Source organism: Dasypus novemcinctus, chromosome 25, assembly GCF_030445035.2.
Source record: "Dasypus novemcinctus isolate mDasNov1 chromosome 25, mDasNov1.1.hap2, whole genome shotgun sequence".
NCBI classification, from domain to species: domain Eukaryota; kingdom Metazoa; phylum Chordata; class Mammalia; order Cingulata; family Dasypodidae; genus Dasypus; species Dasypus novemcinctus.
Window position 1 is genome coordinate 33,985,405 of NC_080697.1, and position 21,314 is coordinate 34,006,718.

At 37.3% G+C, this 21,314-nt stretch overlaps 1 protein-coding gene across 2 annotated transcripts in view; it reads right to left on the bottom strand.

Moving 5' to 3' along the window:
* Window positions 1–21,314, bottom strand: part of TAF1B (TATA-box binding protein associated factor, RNA polymerase I subunit B) — an 80,866-nt gene that overhangs the window by 39,901 nt on the left and 19,651 nt on the right. For both annotated transcript variants that reach the window (XM_004457209.3, XM_071211941.1), the window contains exons 6-8: window positions 20,960–21,113; window positions 15,230–15,386; window positions 8,390–8,489 (exon numbers count right to left, since the gene is read on the bottom strand). In XM_004457209.3, coding sequence (XP_004457266.1) covers window positions 8,390–8,489; window positions 15,230–15,386; window positions 20,960–21,113 — 411 coding nt within the window. The remainder of the gene's footprint in view (window positions 1–8,389; window positions 8,490–15,229; window positions 15,387–20,959; window positions 21,114–21,314) is intronic.

Sequence of the window (21,314 nt, forward strand, 5' to 3'; positions counted from 1 at the left end):
AAATCTACTGGATAGGATTAACAGCAGATGAGACACTGAAGAAATAAAGATTGGTGAATTTAAAGACACATCAATAGAAATCATCCAAAATTAAACACACTGAGCACAAAGACGTAAAAAAAAAGGTTTAATGAGCTGTGGGACAACATCAAGCAATCCTACATGTAGATGGTATCCCAGAAAAAGTTGGGGGGGGGGCGGAGGATTAAAAAAAAAGTAAAGAAATATATACCCACAGATCTAAGAAAGTTCTTCAAAACCAAACAGAAGAAACATAAAGAAAATGATGTCAAGGCATCAGAATCAAATTGCTGAAAACCAATCATAAAGACAAAAATCTTAAAAACAGCTAGAAGGAAAAAAAAGACCTATTTCATAGAGAAGAACAAAGATAAGATGAGAGAAAATGTCTCATGCAAAATAAGGTAGGCCAGAAGATATAGAATGACATCTTTAAAATGCTGAAGAAAATATATCAGCCTAGAATTTTATACCTAGTGAAAATGTCTTTCAAAAATGAAGACAAAATAGATTTTTTTAAACCCAGAAAAGCTGAAAGAATTCATTGCCAAAAGATCTGTACTACCAGAAATGTTAAAGGACATCTTTCAGACAGGTGGAAATTTGGATCTAAACAAAGAAATAGAATGCCAGACATGTGGATAAATATAAAATATTGTTTCTCATTTTAAAATTGCTTTTAAAGATAGTTGTCCACAAATCCTCTAATTAAATAAGAAAAGACAACTGACTGTTTAAATGTATTGTGGGATTTATAACGAAGTAGCGGTAAAATGTCTGACAATTTTCAAGGATGGGAGGAAGTTGTAAGGTTCTTATACTGTGCATGTAGTGGTATGTTATTATTTGAGATAAATTGTAATAAGTTAAAATTGAATACCATATACTCTAGAGCAACCACTAAAATAAAGTAAAACAAAGAGGTATAGTTAACAGATCAATAGTGGAGATAAAATGGAATCATAAAAATTTCTTCATCTAAAAGAAAGCAGGAAAAGAAGGAAAATGAATAAAGATTAGATGGTTCTGCCATGGCCCACTGGGTGGACTGGGGGAAAGTGTAGACTACAGTGTGGACTGCTGTCCATGTGCTGCAGCAGTGCTCTGAAATGTATTCACCAGGTGCAGTGGATGTGCCACGGTGATGGAAGAGGTTCTTAGTATGGGAGGACTGGGGTGAGAGGGGTGGGGGGTATATGGGGACCTTGTATTTTTTTAATGGAACATTTGAAAGAAAATGAAGAAAAAAAAAGATTAATTGGAAAAAAAAAACAAAGAGAAAAAAAGAAAAGATGGGGCAAATAATAGCAGGATGGTAGATTTAAATCCATGCCTATTTATAATTATATCAAATGTAAACAGTCTAAAAAAGAGGTTCTTAACCTTTTTTGTTCCATGGACCTTTGCCAGTCAGGTGAAAATCAGGGTCCCCTTACTAAGTTCACACACTGTACTGTGTATTACTTAATAAATATATCACACCTGCACCAACACATCACCACAAGAATAATGTTCGAACTTTCAATTCAAGCTCACAGATCCCCTGAAATCTTTCCACGGACCCCAAGGGGTCCATGGACCCCTGGTTAGGAAAACCTGGTCCAAACACTCCAATTAAAAGGCAGAGATGATCAGATTAGATATAAAACCAAAACCAAAAAAGAAAAAAAAAGAGAGAGAAAACCAAGACCAAACTATAATATATACTATCTACAAGAAAGCCACTTTAACTATAAAGACACAGATGGGGTAAAAGTAAAAGGATGAAAAAGATATAACATGCAAACATTAATTAAAAAAAAAAAAAGCTGGAGTGGCTATATTAATATCAGACAAGGCAGACTTTTCAGAAGAAAAAATATTATCGGGGAGAAAGAGACATTACATAATGATAAAGGAGTACATTCACCAAGAGGACATAAGTATCCTAAATGTGACACACCTAGTAACAGGGTTTCAAAATACTTGAAGCAAAACCTGATAGAATGAAAGAAAAAGTAGCAATTACATTTGTAGATTTTAGCACTCTTAGTAATTGATTAGAGTAAAAATTAGTATTTGAATGGTTTCAAAGAAACAAAAAACTAGCAAGTAAACAAAATAACTAATTTTACCTCTTAATTTATAAAACTTAAATCTCAAATTGTAAAAATTTGGAGAGCAGGGAGCAGAGAATAGTTAAAAAATTCTGAGGACTTTTCAGGCTGAAACCCTGAATCACCACCAGAATTAAATGTGGCTATAATCGTTTCAGGCATTTCTTACCACACTGCCCATAGGAGGGCAGTGCAAATCTTAGCTAAAAGGCTTAGGCTAGGCTGCTGGAATATGAGCCACAGTGGCTATTTACAGAGAGAATCCTGATTCTGTGTAAAGTCATTTAAACATTTGGCAAAAATCAGATCTCTATAACTATTTGAAAGGACACAATAAATTTTTGAAAATAATTACATTTGCACAATGAACTTTGTGCATCTACCTGAATATATATACATTTTTTAATTAAAAAGGAAATTACTGGTTAGAAAACCATTCTAAATCATGTAACCTCAGCTCTGGAAGCAATATTCTTTGCAACGAGTTGAATTTATGGTAATCAAAATTGTAAATACCATAATAAGAAGCAAGAATTGTTATATTACTTCCTATCCCTTCCCATCCAAGACCTAATTTGAGAAAATTCAGAAATGGGTACATTCCAAGATTTTTAACCGAACTGTAAAACGAAACTTTATTTTCCAAAAAGGATACATTTTTTCTTAAAGCAGCTTGATTTCCCTCTTAATTCCTACCATGGAAGGGTGAGGAAGGGGGTATTTCCATCCTCATGTCTGAGAGGGAAACTATTACCATTTCTATGTTTGTGATATGCCTGTATTTTAAGCATATTATCTCAAATATTTTCTTGAAAGCCCTAAGAAGTAATGGTTTATTCATCCCCAAGTTCACATTTCTTCTTAGGCCTGTTTCCTGATTGGAAAAGTAAGAGAAGTGGACTAAATAATCTCCATATTTCCATCCAGGTTTAATAGTCCATGATTCTATATAAAAGATTATGGTGTCTCTTCCTGAGTAGCTTACATGTGGTTTAGAGAGTTAAAAAACAGGTAAATAATCATTTTAGGCATTAGCAGAAGGTACAAAAAAACTTCAACCAAGCAAATTTTATCAATATAGGTTGAGTGTTGAATGGCTCTGAGATAGGTTAAATCTAAGCACTCAATTAGGATGTAAGATACAAAATATACTGGTGATTTAGAGGAAGAAGGAGAGAGAGGGAGAGAAAGGAAGAAAGTGGGAGAATGTAGGTGGAGAGCAGAGAATTTTTTATTAACCAAGGTTAAGCTAAGATACCCTTTCTGCCTACTAAGGCCCTGCTGGACATTCAGGTTACCTAACCTCTTTGTGCCTTGGTTTCCTCATCTGTAACCTAGGGATAATACTACTAGTACTCCTTACTTCATAGGTTTGGTATGAGTAATAAATGAGCTATAAAGTATTTAAAACCAGGCCAGTACATACTACTACTATAATTTCTTTTTTGTTTTTTTTCCCAGACCAAAGGGTGACTGCAACTCTACCCTCCTTCCTTGGGTTGCCCATGGATGTATGCCATTGCAAATGCAAGCACAACTGGAACATATCTTCTCTCTCCTGGAAGTAAAATGGTGATGAAGGACACCAATATTGGGAACCCATCTCCAGGTTTTTTTTCTGTTCTCTATATCTACAGGAGCTGCTCCCTGCATAAATTGCTCTGAGGGTAAAGCCACTTCTGGTTTAAAAATCAAATGTTTGTTACAAATCATTCATAGTGACTGTTAAGAGTTGAATTGTGGTCCCCAAAGACATGTTCAAGCTCGAACTCCCAGTATCGTGAACGTGGCCTTATTGGAAAGTCTTGGATGATGTAAGTTATTAGTTAAGGTGAAGCCAAACTGGATTAGGGTGGGCCCTCATCCCCAATGACTGGCTTAAGAGGAATTATGGACCTGGACACACCTTGATTTGGGGCTTCTGGACTCCAGCACTGTGAAACAATGCATTTCTGAGATTTTAAGCCATCCAGTTTGTGGTACTTCGTTACAGCAGCCATGGGAAATGAAGACAGTGACCACTATTCTGACTCAAAGTAAAATGCTGCTAAGCTCATATGAAAAATGTTATGGTATGCTGTAGGTTTATTTACCTGTATTTTCCATCATCCATATCCTTCTGGCTCAATGCTTCAAAATTACAACTTTAAAGAAGCATGGTGTGATGAGCTCATTATATCTTCATAACACCCTTTTAAGTGTTTTGAAATAATGAGGAAGGCAGAGAAGCAGGCAAATATACCAGAAGATGATACAATGAGTAAAAGGCCTAATGCACTATGGCTCTGAGTCTAAGCCTAGCAACTATGTGACCTTGAGAAGATTCTTCTACTTTCTGAGGCTGTTTGCTTGTATGTAACATAGCTGAACTATATTTATCACACAGGTGTTTAGTAAGGACCACATGAAATCAGGGATGGGAAAATACTTTGACACAAATAGAAGGTGGTACCAGTGCAGAAGAAAGAAAGAAAAATGATTTTCTACATAAGAAGCTATAAAGGATATTTTAAAAGCTTAATTATAGTCAATTGCAACCCTCAAAAAATAGAGTAGGCATATTAGATGAATTCCTTGGGAAGAAATCATTATAAGCCTGGTGTTTCAAACTGAAATATTTATTGTAAGAAAGATATAACTGAAACGAAATTAAAAAAAAAAAAGAACTAAGTGGCACAAAGGAATATATTGTTGAGAATAGCCATAAGGACCCTATTTTAAGTTTCAATATAACTGCTAATAATTCATGGCTTATTTTGAGTAGCATTATTATATGTTTCATGAGAAAATTATTTAAACATATTTGAAAGTAATTCTCTAACTCCTGATTTTGCATTTTTCTACTACATTTTGAGGTCTCCAATTTCACAATGAATGTCAATGAGAACATATGATTGAATTGTTTTTTTTTCTTTCATTTTTCATTTATTTCTCTCCCCTTCCCTGCCCCACCCCCTCCAACTGTCTGCTCTGTGTGTCCATTTGCTGTGTGTTCTTCTGGGTCCACTTATATTCTCGTCAGCGGCACCAGGAATCTGTGTCTCTTTCTGTTGTGTCATCTTGTTGTGTCAGCAATCCGCGTGTGCAGCACCACTCCTGGGCAGGCTGCACTTTTTTCGCACTGGGCGGCTCTCCTTATGGGGCACGCTCCTTGCGCGTGGGGCTCCCCTACGCAGGGGCACCCCTGCATGGCGGCACTCCTTGCATGCATCAGCACTGCGCATGGGCCAGTTTATCACACGGGTCAGGAGGCCCTGACCCTGGACCTCCCATGTGGTAGGTGGACACTCTATCTGTTGAGCCAAATCTGCTTCCCTGATTCAATTCTTTACAGTCAACATTTCAGTTCCTTCATGTGCAAAAGTACAACAAATATACAAAATGTATTTTATTAGCAATGACTACATAGTCTGCATTGTCAGAACACAGTGAAGCCAATGAGTAATTTTATATTCTTAAAAACAAAAACTGAAATAATTCAGGAAGACAGCTCTATTGAATAAAATCTTTTTAGAATGACATTTAAGAAAGTAATAACCATGTGATTTTCATAGTAATACTTCATTCTTATCCCAATTTTTAAATCATTATTCAAAGATAACTCATGCCAGTAAAGGTCACTCAAAATGAGTCTGTTTAAAAAACAGAGACTAACATTTTATTGGTAAATAGAGTGAGAAGGGGATTTGGTTGCGAATTTAGTTTGAGAATTTTTTTTTTAGGTTATAATTATCCCTACCCACTAAGTGCTCATAACAAAGAATGAATGGAACCTTGATTTTCTTTTTGGCATAATTTTTCTAGCAAAAGTATGTAACACACATGGCATCCTTCACATTGCCTTTGACACTAGCAGCATAATTAAAAAGATCACCTTACAAAAATATTCAAGGCTATATTAATGTTGCCAGGGGAGTCTCATAATCCGTCAATATTCAAATTTTCCCTTTTGAAGCAACTACTGTGTCATGCTCATTATTAATGTTCTCTTCTTCAATAGTTTACTATTCTTTTCTCTTGGATCCTTATTTGTCTGTAGATTTGCAAGTAATTTTCCTACATCAATTTCAAAGACAAACATGAAATGCTGTAACTTTTGCAAAATTTTGAATTTCACTTTTTATCAGTATTACATTAATACTGAAAGGGATAAACCCCAATATTAACTCAAACAACAAAGGATGCTTGAATAGAGTCTAATTTTCTAAAGAAGCAGATCGCTAGTGAATATTTTTATCTTATGATGACTTCCTTCCCAAAGTAAACCTTTTAAAGTACTAAAAACACTCGGGCAGAAATTACCTCCACCCAGCACAAACTACCAGGTAGTGAATTACTTGGGCAATTTATTTACCTGTAAAAGAATAAAGATAAATATTTTCTGAGAGAATTAACTAGGGAAGGGTAAAAACAAACAAACAAAACTCTGTCTAATGACTTGAATAATGAGAAATCTTAAGAGTACTTTGGCTTCCTAATTTTTTTTTAATGCCTCAAATTCTATCTGGAGAAGGGATTATGCCTCCTCGGAGGGACTGAACAATAACAAATAGAAAAATAATAAATAATCATGGAAAACATTTCAAGATTTCAGATGAACTCATTCTAACTTGTAAAATTATATGATGCATCATAACTTTTAGAAATGAAATATTAACTTTTCACTGATGTTAAATTCTCTTCAGTTACAATTATAATTAGCAGTTACATGCTCAGAATCTATGATGTCACCTCAATGACTATGGCTCCCTCCATTTCCAAAAATCTCCCTGTTAAATTTCTGGCTAGAGGGAGCTGAGGTGGTGTACCTCTCTCCCACTCTGGAAGGTCCCAGGATCAGTTCCTGGAGCTGCCTAATGAGAATACAAGCAGACACAGAACACACAGCAAATGGACAGAGAGCAGACAAGAGGAAGGAATGGGGAGAGAAATAAAATACATCTTAAAAAAAAATTTTCTGGCTAGAAATTTAACTTCAATATCAGGTTAAAAGAGCTGGGAGCTTCCCCTAATGGTTTCCTACTGTCAACATCCTATGCATGGGTCCTTTGCCCTTTGCTCCAGTCAAGTCTAAATCAAGTCGGTCCCTCCAGCAGTGCAGCTAATAGTTCCACAGCAAGTCCTACCCTGGGACAACTACCTCAGCAAGGAAGCTGGAGGATAGGGGGTGAGGGATGGCAGCAGCACTAGGCAAGGATGTCAGACTCTCACTGTTCTTGCCCAAAGTTCAGTTTTTCATGAATAAGAGCTTCTCAACTTGTCGTTTGCCTTTGGTGGATTTCCAGAAACAGTTTTGGGGGACAATTTTGTCTAGTTTTATAGATGCTGTTGGAGCAGAGGATTTGTCAACCTCTTTATCTCTGGAAGCTCCGCCCTTCTAGATTGTAGACTTTATCAGAGAAGGAAAAGACATCTATGGCACAGAAGAAAGGACATGAATTTGAAATGAGAGATACTTGGGTTTCATGATTTGCCAATTGTATGACTATGGGCAAGTTACTTAAACTTTTGAGCCTCAGTTTCATCATCGATAAATAAAAGCTATCTTAACTTACATGTTAGGAACACCTAGCAGGCACTCAAGAAATATCTCTTGAATTAAACCACAAAACAATATATAGGTTGTTGTGTCAAGAAGGTCTATGAAAATAATTCCTTAAGTAGGCAAAACTGGGGATAATATTTAATTTTAATATTTAATATACTGACAATCTTATGGAGAACAAAGGGGAAATAACCCGAGTACTATAAATAGTAATATAGACTCATAATTAAAGGAAAGAAGCCCTTCCATTGGAAAGAACTGAAATCAGATCTAAAAGAAGATTAATGCAAGCAGAGGACTTAAAAATAGTGTCCCTTTAAACAAGGCGGTAATTTTTTGCTCTTTCTTCCAAAGCAACAGAGTACGCAAATAAAAATAACCAAATAAATTTTTTTTGAAAAATTGAAATTACCTACAGGTCTCTATAATAACTTCTAAAGCTTAGTCTCAAAAATCCATGTATTTGCAATGCATACACATCACACTATAGATATATTTTGAAGATAACCTAAAGGATTTGAAGAAGCCACATAAGGAAAATTAAAATAATTCTACTCTTCATTAAATTATAACCAATGTTCCATATTTGGAGAAAACAAAAACTAGCTAACATTTAAAAAAACTTTTACACCAAATAGTTAAGTCTGGGAAGGCGAACAAATAATAATTCAACACATTATACTCCTACCTTATAAGTAATTACAAAGTAAAAAAGAAAAGAAATTACCTCAATTGTAAAGATTCCTTTGTCACGCCCGTACAATTTCATCTCTTCTGGAAAATGCTGAAAAGTGTTTATATAAGGTATATGGTCCTCTTCAACAAATCTGTATTTTTAAAAAGAAAGTTTCAATTCAAGATATGCACTTACTTATTGAAGTAAACTGTTTCTGAAAATCCTGTATTTCAAAGAATCAGTTGGGTACACTCTTTTTCCTATTTTTCCTACATATTTGCATTTATTTAAATGATAAATCTTGTATTATTTTCTGACCCAAGTATCTCTCACTTCAAACGTGGAAGACATTTAGTCAGTTATCTAATGATCTGCTTAAACTGCTGATTAAATGAACTATTTCCAAGAAGTGTTAAGTCTTGTCATCTCATCACCAGGCTTTCAGATGTGGCCTTCCTTTTATCCTGAGCTCCCCTCATAAGATTATCTCCTTCTCACCTTGCAAACCACTTCTTCAGGGAGACCTTTAATGATTTCTGTGTTACTTGTTACACTACATCCTTGTTTACATACCTATGACCAGCACCAAGCACAGAATGAGTAAAGAAAGGGATATCGCCTGCTAGCTGACCATTCTATCCCTAATGTCTGGCACACAGTAGATTACTGAGGTATGAAGAACATAGCACATACATATAAGTAAACACACGGGTATATATTTATAACTTATTCATTGCACTAATGTCACATATATACATATTTACATATACTACATAGCACTATGATTTTTTTTCTTTTTGCTTATTTGTTTTTTTCTTTCTCCTTTTCTCTTTTTTCTGGAGTAATGAAAATGCACTAGGATTTTAAAAATAAGAACTTTGTTAAGGAGAAGATAATAAAGACAGGAATAACTCAGTACACAAATGCATTGCTGTAAGTTCTTCACTGTTGTGAAAGCTGGGCTCTAACACTGGCTCTCAGCTTTCTAGCATTTAGAGAACAGTACTGACACAACTTTAATTTCAAATTTAAAATGTGATTTATTATACATCAAATATAAGATATGGGCTACAGTTAGTAGTAATACTCTGACAGTGCTCTTTCTGAATTCGTTAAAAGTGTTTCAAAATAATGCAACATTGTTTCTATAAAAGTATTTGTGTATAGTAATGGTTTCATGTTATTTTATACACAAGATATATTTATTGCATGTATATCACTTCTCCAACTTTCTAGTATTCCATTATGTTATCATATTCATGATGTCTCTAGTCATTGCTGCCAGATACCAGGCCCTGGGTGAGGCATTACAGTTTGGCATTCAGAGAGGAATAAGACACGGAGGGTTTGCACGCTAACTCCACTGCATTACAGAGCCAACAGCCTGTGGGTCCATCACTATAAACAGTGCCGGCACAGAGGGATGAGAACATGGCTGCAGAAGCATGGAGGAAGGAATGATAACCTGTCCAAGAGAAGCAGAGAAGTCTGCAAAGTGCAGGTCCCTTGGCATTTTGGTTTTTAACAATTTTCCACTGTTTACAGACAGTGCTGCTCTTAGTTCTTTCCAAAGTTTTTTTTCTCTTTTTAAATTTCTTTTTAGAAAAACACCCATTTTTCCAAAAGACAGCTACTGAATCAGTTAGACATTGTTAGAGTTTAAAGTTTTTTTGTGGGATGCAGACTTGGCCCAGTGGATAGGGTGTCCATCTACCACATGGGAGGTCTGCAGTTCAAACCCGGGGCCTCCTTGACCCATGTGGAGCTGGCCCACGTGCAGCGCTGATGTGCGCAAGGAGTGCCGTGCCACGCAAGGGTGTCCCCTGCGTAGGGGAGCCCCACGTGCAAGGAGTGCACCCTGTAAGGAGAGCTGCCCAGTGCGAAAGAAAGTGCAGCTTGCCCCGGAAAGCACGTAAGAAGAGCTGATCCAACAAGATGACGCAGCAAAAAAGAAACACAGATTCCCATGCCGCTGACAACAGAAGTGGACAAAGAACACATAGCAAATAGACACAGAGACAGGCAACTGGGGCTGGGGGGGAGGGAGGAGGAAGGGGAGAGAAATAAATGTTTTTTACCTAATCCATTCCTGTGGGTGTGAGATCCTTGCATTAGATTCTGTTAAGGGACCTTTATTAGGTCACTTGATAAGATGGGTTTTGCTTGGGCTATGTCAGTGAGGTATGACTCAGGCTGGGTCTCCACCCTCTTGCTGGGATCTTATATAAAAACTGAGAACACACAGAGAGAAAGGAAGCTGCTGTTTTGATCCTGCCGTGTGAGAGAAAGGAGAAAGTAGAGAGAGGACTCCAGGTTCATCTACAGCTACAGGGAGACAGAGAAGCCCTGAGAGGCTCAAAGAGATGAGACACAAAGAGAGATGTCTGACTGCCCACAGCTGAGCTCCAGGAGAAAGTAGAAAGAGACTGGCAGACTTGCCATCTTGCCTCACCATGTGGCAGGGACTCCCAAGATCTGCTAGCAGCCGACCTTCGGTGAGAAGGCATTTCTGATAATGATTTTTTTTTTTAAGGTTTTCATATTTATTTTGTATCTCAGACATCTGCTGATACTCCATTTTATGCATTTGATCCTTGGCATAAGGATCTGATAATGCCTGATTTAGACATTTTTGCAGCATTGAATCTGTAAGCTTTTACCCCTTTTATAAAAGCTAACCCATTTCTGGTATTTTTACATTGGCAGCCTTTGGCAAACTAAAACAGGTATTATCATATGGTTCTTCAGATCAATCCAGGAAGTTTATAGAAGCATTGGCACAGGCTAAAAGCATTCCATGTCCTTCCCCATCCAGAGACCAGGTTATCACTACTTCAGCTGTGATATCGGGAAACACTGTCTCTTACTACTTCATTGTATTTTTCAAAAATGTCAATCTGTGATGGATTGGAAATATAACACATTGGCTTTTCATTGCAGATAATCTAAGCAGCCCTGTGTTAAGAGTCAAATTGTGTCTAAAACATATCCTGAACCTAATCACCTCTTTCGATCTCCCTCACCACTGTCCTAGTCCAAGGCACCATATCTCTTGCCTAAAGTATAGGGAAAGACTACCCATAGGATTCCCTGCTTCCGTTCTTGCCCACCTATAATCCATTTTCCACACAGCTGCCTGAATGCTCTTCTAAAAATATAAAGCAGATTCTGACCCTCTCCTGCTTAAAAGCTTCCAGTGGCTTACTAACACACCTAAAATCCAAACTCCTAATAGGAATGGGCTTTCTTTTGGGGATGATAAAAGCATCCTGGAAGGATGGTGATAGGTATACCATCTTATGAATATACTACAAACCACTGGATTGCACTTTTAAAGGGTGAATTTTATATGAATTATATTTCATTTTTAAAAAAAATACAAACTCCTAACTTGGCTTATGAAGACAAAATCTGGTCTTTGCTTATTATCTTTCTGCCCTTATCCTCCTACTCCTTCAAATTCTCTTATTCCAGCAACACTAGCTTTCTGGTCCTTAGTCACACTAGCTTGTTCTTTGCTTTAGGGCCTTTGTACCAGCTATTCCTTCTATCTGGAAGGCTTTTCTTATTGATCTGCACATGCCTGGCAGTTTGTCTTCTGAAATGCAGCTTAAATTCCACCTTCATAGCAAGGCTTTCCCTAATAACCCATCTGAAATAGCCTTCTAGTCATTCTCTCTCACATCTATTTTGAACACTGTCTGGTATGTATATATATTTTTAATGTATTACATTTTTAATGTATTTTTTCCTCTAGCCTTGAACTTCATGAAAGCAGGGACTTACATGGTTCATAGCCATATCTCAAAGGTCTAGACTCTAGAGAAATACCTGCATATAGTAGATATTCAATAAACATTTGTGGAATGAATACATGTTGACTATTGGTATTTATTATTGGTATTGTTATTGCTGGGTAGGCAAGGTCCTTAAAGGCTATTATAAAAGTTATGAATTAATCCTAAGGGCTACAGATGCTGCTAAAGGATTTCAACAGGGGAGTGACATGTAGGAGCAGTCATCTTAAAACTCTTCTTCTATTACCAGGTTTGTATACCCCACAGAGAAAAATAAATGCCTTCTAGCTTACTAGAGCCAATCTCCTTGAAGGCACTTTGCTTTAGAATTTTCCTTGGAGGGGAAAGAGCAGGAGGATGGAGAGGGAGGGAGGTAAGAAGGGAGGGAATGGGAGAGAGGGAAACAAGAGGGAGAAAGCGGGGGAGAAGAGAAGAGAGGAGAGGGCTAGGATCTCATCTCACCCTTCCAACCACATATAATATTATCCTGGAAAAGACTTTTAGACAAATATTCTTTCCTCTATTTTATTAGATTTCTAGGAGTGTTTTGTTATTCCTTTACAGAATGCCCTGGGTAGAATGTTCAGCCTTTTAATACAGCTCTGATGGCATGATTAGATTTATGTTTCTGTAAGATCACTCTGGTTAAGGAAAACAGACAGGTGTGGCACAAGACTGGAGGCACACAGCCCAGCTGAAAGATTGCTAAGTAATCCAGGTGAGCATAGGGACAAAGGGAATGGAGAGAAGAATGGTTTTCAGAGATACTTTGGAAGTATAATTGATAGGACATAATGACTGCACATTTGGACAGAAGAAACAGCCAAGGATGCTCCCAGGTTTCTGGATAGGGCAACAGTGTACATGGCATTTGCTAAGAAAGAAAACATGGACAAAGAAGCTGGATTAAGGAGAAAGATGATGAACCTCTTTTAGTCAAGCTGATTTGGAGATACTATAAAGACATCTAAGTTGTTGGATCCAGCAGCCCATGGCATTTATGAATGTATAGGTCCTGCCCTCAATAGACAAGTCTGGGCTGGAGGTATAAATTTGGGAGCCATCAGCATATAGATGGTAATTAAAGCCATGGGAGAAGATGAGATCACCCACTGAGGCAGAGAGCAAGATGAGATTGTTAACTTAAGAGCAAAACTGACTGAATCATGAGCTAGCTGTGTGCAGAGTTAATCACACCTGAGGAAAGCCTTGTTATTTGGTTGATGTGGCCAAATTCAAAGGCACTATCATCATTAACTGAAGGCATTTTCTTTCATCGATGGGCCCCAGTGCCAGCAATAATAAGATGATATACTGAAAACAAAAACAACAATGACTAGCATTGAGTTTGTATTAAGTGCCAGTCACTGTTAAAAGTGCTCCTCAGGTAGTGCTCATTATTAAAAGTAGTTACAATCCTATGAGGTAGATATTATTAGCCCCATTTTACCAAAGAGGAAACTACAGCAAAGAGAAATTAAATAACTCACTCAAGTTAAGTGGCAGAGCCAGGATTTGAAGTCAGAAATCTGGTTTGAAGTCTGTGCTCTTGAAAACACTCTACACAGTGATTAAACCAAAAGTGTTACTATTTAGAATATGTACAAAGCAAGGGCAAAAAAAATGGTGTATTAGTCAGTGTTCTCTAGGGAAACAGAATCAGCAAGAGATATCTGTCAATAGTATGTGATTTTATAAGAGTCTTTCACACAGCTGTGGGGATGCACAAGTCCAGGTTCTGCAGGCTGGCTGCAACCAGAGGCTCCAATGAAAGGTTCTTGATGAGTTCTGGGAGATGTTGGCTGTCCAAAGATGAGCTGGGAAATTCTCTCTCAATGCTGGAATAACTTCCCCTTTTAAGGCATTCAACTGATTGGATAAAGCATCACTCATTGCTGATGGTAAGTTCCCTGACTGATGTAATTTTTTTTTTAAAGATTTATCTTATTTATTTATTTCTCTCCACTTCCCCCCCGCAACCCCGGTTGTCTGTTCTGTGTCTATTTTGCTGCGTCTTCTTTCGTCTGCTTCTGTTGTTGTCAGTGGCACAGGAATCTGTGTTTCTTTTTGTTGCATCATCTTGTTTTGTCAGCTCTCTGTGTGTGAAGCGCCTTTCCTGGACAGGCTGCACTTTCTTTCCTGCTGGGCGGCTTTCCTTACAGGCGCACTCCTTGTGCGTGGGGCTCCCCTACGCGGGGGACACCCCTGCGTGGCAGGGCACTCCTTGCGTGCATCAGCACTGCACATGGGCCAGCTCCACATGGGTCAAGGAGGCCCCGGGTTTGAACCGCAGACCTCCCATGTAGACGGACGCCAAGTTCGCTGCCTGACTGATGTAATTGTAATCAGCTATCTATGATTTACCACTGCAGTAAAGTCAATGGTGACTAAAGTCCATAAATGCCCTTTATGCCCTTAGCCCAGTGCTTGCTTGACCAAATAATTGGGCACAATTACTTGGCCGAGCTGACACATTAGCCTAACCATCACAAATGGACACTGATGATTCTAGAACATCATCTAGTAAATGAGACATCTTACACACAATGCTATAATTTACTCATTAACCACGAAACTTTGTGGATTATCTTGAAAAATGTAAATATTGACTTTTTGTATAATAGATTCTTGCAACAGTTTTGTTTTCAATTTTACTTTATCAAAATACAACCTGTATCTTAGCTCTTAGCAACACCAATGTATACTTTTGTCTAACTACTAACAACCATTTTGCCCATGTAAAGATCATCTGTTCATCTTTCCTCTTAGAAATGAAAAACACTTAATACTACTACTCAGGTACTTAACTGTCATATTTCATCTTCAAAGCATTTTACTCACATTAGATAATTATTTTCCTAACACCCCATATGAGGTAAATCATGATTTCCACTAGATATATAGATAGAAACCAAAAATATTAATTACTAGCCGAGAGGGTACTAAATTTCAGAGTTAGGAACCAAGTCACCCAATCTTTTCAGTCCCTTCTTCAATCAAAAGCCTCCCTGTAAAAATTTAAATATTCAAAGGTTATCCCCTAATTTATATAGATAATCAGCAAAAACATTATCATATTAGAGGTCCAGCTTACCTCAAAAGATCTGAAAGAGTAATTGTCTCTCTCTGCCAAAGTAATGAAAGATAGCAGAAAGCAAGGGTCTTTGGCACAGTCATCTTCATAATTCCCTTTTCCTTTCGTCGTGAGTATTCAATGCCATCAAGAGATCCAGAACAGATGGATGCAGTTTCTTAGGGTATAAATTGAGATTTAAAAAGTGCATGAAACTATTATGGACAGCAAAAGAATGAACACAACAACAAAAAATCAAATTATTTTAAATATCTTAAAAATCCAGTTATAATTGGAATAACTTTTTCAAAGAGCAATGTGGCAATAATAAGCAATAAAGGTTTAGAATGAAATTGGCCACAAAAGTAATTGTAGGTTATCTGTGGGAGTGGGATGGGGTGGGATTCTAAAGAGGTATTTGGACTGTTTCAATTTTTTAATGGGATTTTTAAAAGGATATTTTTTAAAGGATTTAAAATTTTTTTAAAAAATTTTTAAAAGGATAAACTAAACAGCAAAACAAAAAATGTATAAGTCCTTTGATCCAGGACTCAACTCACAGGTTCCCTTCTCTGAGAGATCTCGCCAAAACTTTTAAGCTAAAGTAGCACATCCCTCCACCCCATCCACTCATCATCCTCTACCCCATTACATTACATTGTCCTCAGTCATTCACTCATTCACTCAAGCAGTCCTTATTAATTTCATTCTTTGTGCCAACATTCTAGATCTTGGGAAATGATGGTAAATAATGCCCCATCTACTGTGGAACATACATTCTGGTCTTGGGAGACAGACAATAAACCAATAAAGATATAACTACCACATGGTAGTATTATTACCTAGAAAAATAAAGCAATGTAGGAAGATAAACAGTGGCAGAAAGAGAGGAGAGAGGTATTGTTTTACACAGGGTAGTCAGAGAAACCTCTCTGATAAGCTGATATTTGAGCAGAGACATGAACGAATTCAGAGAGAAAGTCTTGAGGAAATGTCTAGAACACTGTGTGAAATAGCAGGAATGTATGTCAAGAAACAACAGGAAGGCCAGTGTGGCAAGAACATCACAGGGGAGAGTAAAAGTGGTAGATGACAACTGGAGAGGAATCAGAAACAATACTATGTAGGACTTTGTAGGCTATAATTTGTTCTGTGGGTTTTATTCTAAGTCTAATAAGGAGTTTCTGGAGAGTTTTAAACAGGGGAGCAACTTGGTCTAGTTTATGTTTCTAAAAGATCACTCTCACTGCTATGTGGAGAGAAGAGTTATAGGAGGACAAGAAGGGAAAGAGAAGACCCTATTCCAGAAGAGCGATAACAGTGATGGGGACTGCAGTGGTGGCATTGGAGGTGATGAGAATTGGTCAGATTCTGGATACAATGTGAAGGCAGAGTCACCAGGATTTGTTGATGGATTGGATGTGAGGTTTGAGAGGAAAAGAGAAGATAAGTGTGCTTGTAAGGTTTGTGTCTGAGCCACAAGAAAAATGGAGATGCCATTTACCAAGACAAGGAAGAATGCCAAAGAGCAGGTTTGATGAGGGAAATCAAGATGTCAGAATTGCGGATCTTATTAAATATATAAATGGAAATGTTTAGGTTGTAGTCAAATGTAAAAATGTACAATTCATGGGAAAGGCTGAGCTCCAGATAGAAAGTTTTGAGTCACCATGATCTAGACGGTATTTAAAGCCATGGCATTAGGTGATGTCACCTAAGGGATGAGGGTAGACAGAGAAGCAGGATAGAAATGACTCTGAGTTTAGAAAGACTCCAAACTTTCTTGGACCTAAACTGTACAAATCATTGCTCAAAATCTCTCCTTCCACGTCCTGCAAATCCTTTCTTCATGGCACTTATACATAACTGAATGTTTCTTCTTTATTTGTGCATTTGTTCTTTATCTCCTCCCACTAGAGCTTAAGCACCTTGAAAGTAAAGACAGCCCTGCTCCCCACAGCATTCCTAGTTTCCAGAACAATCCTCAGCACAGGGTGGGAAACCAGCAAATATTTGATGACAAACTGATGCAGGAATTCGAAGATTTCATCCTAGTGAGATGTTTTTAAAAACATGCAAAGACAAGGGCCAAGAAATGTTTGTGGCAGTACTGTTTACAATATGAAAAAATGTAAAACAACCTTAGTGCCAGGAATAAAAATTTAATTAAATAATCCCATGCAGTGGATATTATACTACAATTTACATAATGCTATAGATCAGTTGTTCTCAAAGTATAGTTCCTAAACCAACAGTGTTCATATCACCTGGGAACTTATTAGAAATGAAAATTATTGGGCATACCAATTTGTGTTTTAACATACCTTCCAGATAATTTTGAAGGAGGCTAAAGTTTGAGAACCAATGTTTTATTAGAATACATAAGGATACAAATTTCTGTAATATGTTAAAAAATATATAAAACAACATGTAGGGACTTCCAGCTAAGATGGCTGCTAGAAAACACACATCAGCCTCTGCTCTCTTCCACTATCATACTTAGAAAGGAATTTTTAAAAAGATATAAACCAAAGAACAAACGATGTGGAAAAAGAGACAAAAACAAGAAAATCTTGGAGCTGCAAAGCATATAGACAGGGCATTACTACCTTAGTGGTCCTGAGAAAGCTGAATTCAAAACTAGCAGTCGGAAAAGCCAAAAAGCAGTCTATTTCTTACTAGGGGCTCCTTAAAAAGGCCAAGGAATTGGTTAAACCAGGTACCCCTGGAATATGGGTGAGCATTTGAAAGTCTGATTAAGAAGTAAGACTTTTGGTGGAAGGGTAATGTATGGGAATTTTGCAGTTATGCATGATGATTTTGTAAGCTCACAACTTCTCTAATAAAAATATATATACTAAAAAATAAAAACAAGAAGCAGTGAGACATCTAGACTCCTATCCCAACTCTATGCAACCAAGTGACTGCTCCTCCCCAACATGGTAGATAACTGGAAGTGTCTTCTTTAGAAGAAGTAAAATAAAGACTGAATTAAGGCAAGTCAGTCACATATTCAGTTGAGAGTAAGGGTATCTTATCAAAAAAGGGAGGACTTAGCGTTTACATATTGAGTATCAAGACAACCTCCACACCCCTTGGACCTCCTTCTTCCACCCATTACCCAGAAACCTGACAGCCAGGATGGTCACCTCCAAACAGAAGACTCAAGTCGAGTTCTCTGGGGATTCTGATCAGCTCAGGGGGAAAAGATAACATTGGGGTTTGCTAAGAAAACAACACAACTGACATGACTTACCCTTGGGTATAAAACTTTCAATCAACTTTTTAGTGCTCCATTCTTAAATATGAGTGGTCATCTAGGGCTTGCAAAACATTTGAAGAAAGTCTCTTATATGAAAAGCAGAAACCAAAACAATCAAATCAGGGAGAAAAATATCCTTAAAGTCCTCAGAGAAATAAGAAAAGATGCTCCACAAAAATGAGGGAGCAAATGGGAAAGAAGAGGTGATAGAATGCAGGTCACAGGGAATCCAACAAAATACGTGATTGGAATCCTCAGGATTATGACAAAGAGAGATCCCAAAGACGGAAATCACACTGATCTAGAGAATCTTCAAGAAGATGAAATTGATAGCATACCAAAGGCATCAAGAAGAGAGTCTCAAACTGGGAGAAGGATAGGGATACAATGGTGATAAAGTATAAACTAGTATTAAATAAATAAATAGAAAACCACACAAATAACAAAATAAGACTATTATCAGCTCTAGAGTGGGAATTCAATAGGTCATGTCTAAAACCAGAAATCAAGATGTACTACTAGAAGCATGTTGTTCATGCTTCAAAAGTTGAAAATGAATGGTTCTTGGGAACAGGACATTTGAGGGCACAAGTGAATTGCAATTTTTCATAACAAGCCTTATATATCATTTGAATTACATGCATGTATAATTTTGATAAAAAATTTTTAAAGAATGAAGAAATACTTCACATTCTTGTAAAAACAAACCAAAAAATTTCTTTCCCTTTCTCTTTCTATATACATGAAGAAAAAGCTGTCTACTATACCAATAGTGGTTATTTCTGGGTAGTACCATAACTGGTCACTGAATAGTGATTATTAATATACAAATGAAACCAAAGCTTTCATCATTTACTAAAAAAGCAAACAAACAAAAACGCTTAAGACAGGTAAAGAAAATAATCATGGTTTAGAAGGATTAATGTCTTTTTTTTTTTTTTTTAAGGCTTAGATGTTTTTAGAGTCTCAGTCTTTTGGGACAGTTTGAATTTAATCTTGTCTGAAAGCATGGAGAAGGAAACTCCAGAGATTCATTGCTTTTGGATTATTCTATGATTCTAACATATTATTTCTTTGGACACAAAAAGTAACTTATCTGATATTTATGTCACTGTGTTGTCTAGCAAGAAATGCAGATATGCTGATAAAAGAAAAATTTAAACTTTGGAGGGTAAGGGGCTTGCAAAGAAGCAATATATACAAGAAATGTTCTGTTAAAAATTTTATATATACACTCAAATTTCAATAAACAATCCTTCACACCAGGTTTGGAAGCTGTCTCACAAAGAACTCCATCAGCACACTTCAAGGTTCTAGTAAACTATAATAAAAGCCTGATTTGTTCTTTGAGGTCTGTTTTCTATCATATGGAAAAAAAAAAGTAATGAATAAACAATATCATGAATAAATGCTTTGGGGAGAAGGTCTACATCTGCAACCTTACCTTGTCTCCTTACCTCTTTCAAATTATTGAGTTAAATCAGAAAGTAAGAAACACATACACACATATTCAAGTAACATAGTAAGGTTTACTCAGCTTGCTTTTAGCCATCTATGACTTGTATATTTTACTGTTTGGTTAAGTTTTATTGTCTTTCCCCTGCAATCTTCCTTGTAGCCTTCGAAAATTCTGACATATGATATGTCACATATGATATATATATAATTCCCACAAATATCAGATCATTTTTGAACTAGCCTTCTTTCTGGTTAGTTTAAAATCACACAAAAAAAATCGCACAAAAATACTCATATGGAGATAATGTACCTTCCTTTGTGTGTGTGTGCCTTTCTTTAAATTGCTCTAAGATTTCATTTAATGTATCTTTTTTTTAAAAGATTTATTTTTTATTTCTCTCCATATCCCCCTCCCCCCGCCAAAGTTGTCTGCTTTGTGTGTCCATTCTCTGTGTGTTCTTCTGTGTCCGCTTGTATTTTTGTCAGTGGCACAGAGAACCTGTGCCTCTTTTTGTTGTTTATCTTGCTGCGTCAGCTCTCTATGTGTGTGGCCCCACTCCTGGGCAGGCTGCACCTTTTTGCGTGTAGGGTGGCTCTCCTTACGGGACACACTCCTTGTGCGTGGGGCTCCCCTACATGGGGGACACTCCTGCGTGGCACGGCACTCCTTGTGCGCATCAGCACTGTGTGTGGGCCAGCTTCACCACATGGGTCAGGAGGCCCTGGGTTTGAACCTTGGAACTCCCACGTGGTAGATGGATGCTATATCTATTGAGCCAAATCCACTGCCCGAAGAAGGGCTTCCCTGACTGGGAATCGAACCCAAGCCATGGAGGTGAGAGCGCCGAATCCTAACCACTAGACTACCAGGGAGGGTCTAAAGTATCTTTTTCCCAGACATATTATTCAGCAAGTCATCCCTCCTTGCTACCCCAAGTTCCCTTCCTCAAAATATGAGGAGAGTAGACTAAAATACTTTTAATATGTTTTACCAGCTTTAAAATTCTAGACAGTTAAATTCTCATTTTTACCTGATTGTGATGCTTTGATGGTGGGGAAAGACTTTTGAACACTGACATCAGACTGAGACTCTGCTCCACTTTCAACAAGAAAAGGATGGCTGAAGTCACTTAGCAGCTCAGGTTCACTATCCCAGTCAGAGTGACTGGGATTATCTTCTGAAACCTATTTGCAAAGTAAAAGAAAATTATTGCATAGGAGGGTAAAACACAGTTCCCATCCATGCAAAATATTCCTGACCTTCACATACGCCATAAAGGAAATTATACTAGAAAACTGCAACTGTCTGTCAAGTCCCAAAGTCCAAAGACTTTACTTTTGAAACCTGCTGCCCAGAAGCTCTCACCTATACTTCTCAGAGAAGGG